We start from the raw sequence: 602 nt of genomic DNA, 5'->3' as shown, positions 1-602 counted from the left end.
AGGAAGTCTGCTGAAGGTTAAAGGAAGATGAGGTAGCCAAGGGGTCTTGTGGGCTGGGAGTCAGGAAACTAGAGGCATTGGGACTGGGTGTGGATATGGTTGCAGATGAACTGGTGGTGGAAGGGACTGGGGTGATGGTGGCATGTGGCACAGGACTACTACTGCTACTGCTGTTACTGCTGGCTGTGACAGGTGGGGTACTTCTGGAGGTCACATTGATCACCTGCCGCACATCACTGTGCCCTGAAGCAAAGGAGGTGCTGGAAGATGTAACAGCGGGGGTGGAAACTACGGGGGTTACAGAGATGCCCGCAGGGAGAGGGGAAGGTCCCTGGTTGGGTCTGCGGAGAGGGGGGGAGGGGGATGATGCGGGGCTGTCTAAGCAGATCACTTGGGGACTCACTGACCCAGAGGAAGGAGGAGAGAATGTTGTGCCGCTGCTGCCACCTCCTGCTGGCGTCAGCAATCCTCCGGTGCCATTCAAAGAGCCTGTTTGTGTGGAAGAGATGAGAGGATATTAGGAGGTTGACTTTTGTTATTCTTTAATTATTCAAAGGTCATAAGTATTTATATATGGTCTACAATTAATTCACAAATGATAG

General features: G+C 52.2%; 1 protein-coding gene across 1 annotated transcript in view; it reads right to left on the bottom strand.

Annotated features, from left to right (window-relative positions):
* LOC119594754 (E3 SUMO-protein ligase PIAS2-like) overlaps positions 1 to 602 on the bottom strand; it is a gene marked incomplete in the record, with an annotated part of 27,168 nt that overhangs the window by 1,523 nt on the left and 25,043 nt on the right. The window contains 1 exon segment of the mRNA XM_037943846.1: positions 1 to 489. Within this exon segment, the coding sequence (XP_037799774.1) occupies positions 1 to 489 (489 nt within the window).

The sequence above is a fragment of the Penaeus monodon genome, chromosome 34 (assembly GCF_015228065.2).
Source record: "Penaeus monodon isolate SGIC_2016 chromosome 34, NSTDA_Pmon_1, whole genome shotgun sequence".
Taxonomy (NCBI): domain Eukaryota; kingdom Metazoa; phylum Arthropoda; class Malacostraca; order Decapoda; family Penaeidae; genus Penaeus; species Penaeus monodon.
The sequence above is the reverse complement of the archived record's forward strand: the minus strand, read 5'-3'. Positions and strand labels throughout refer to the sequence as shown.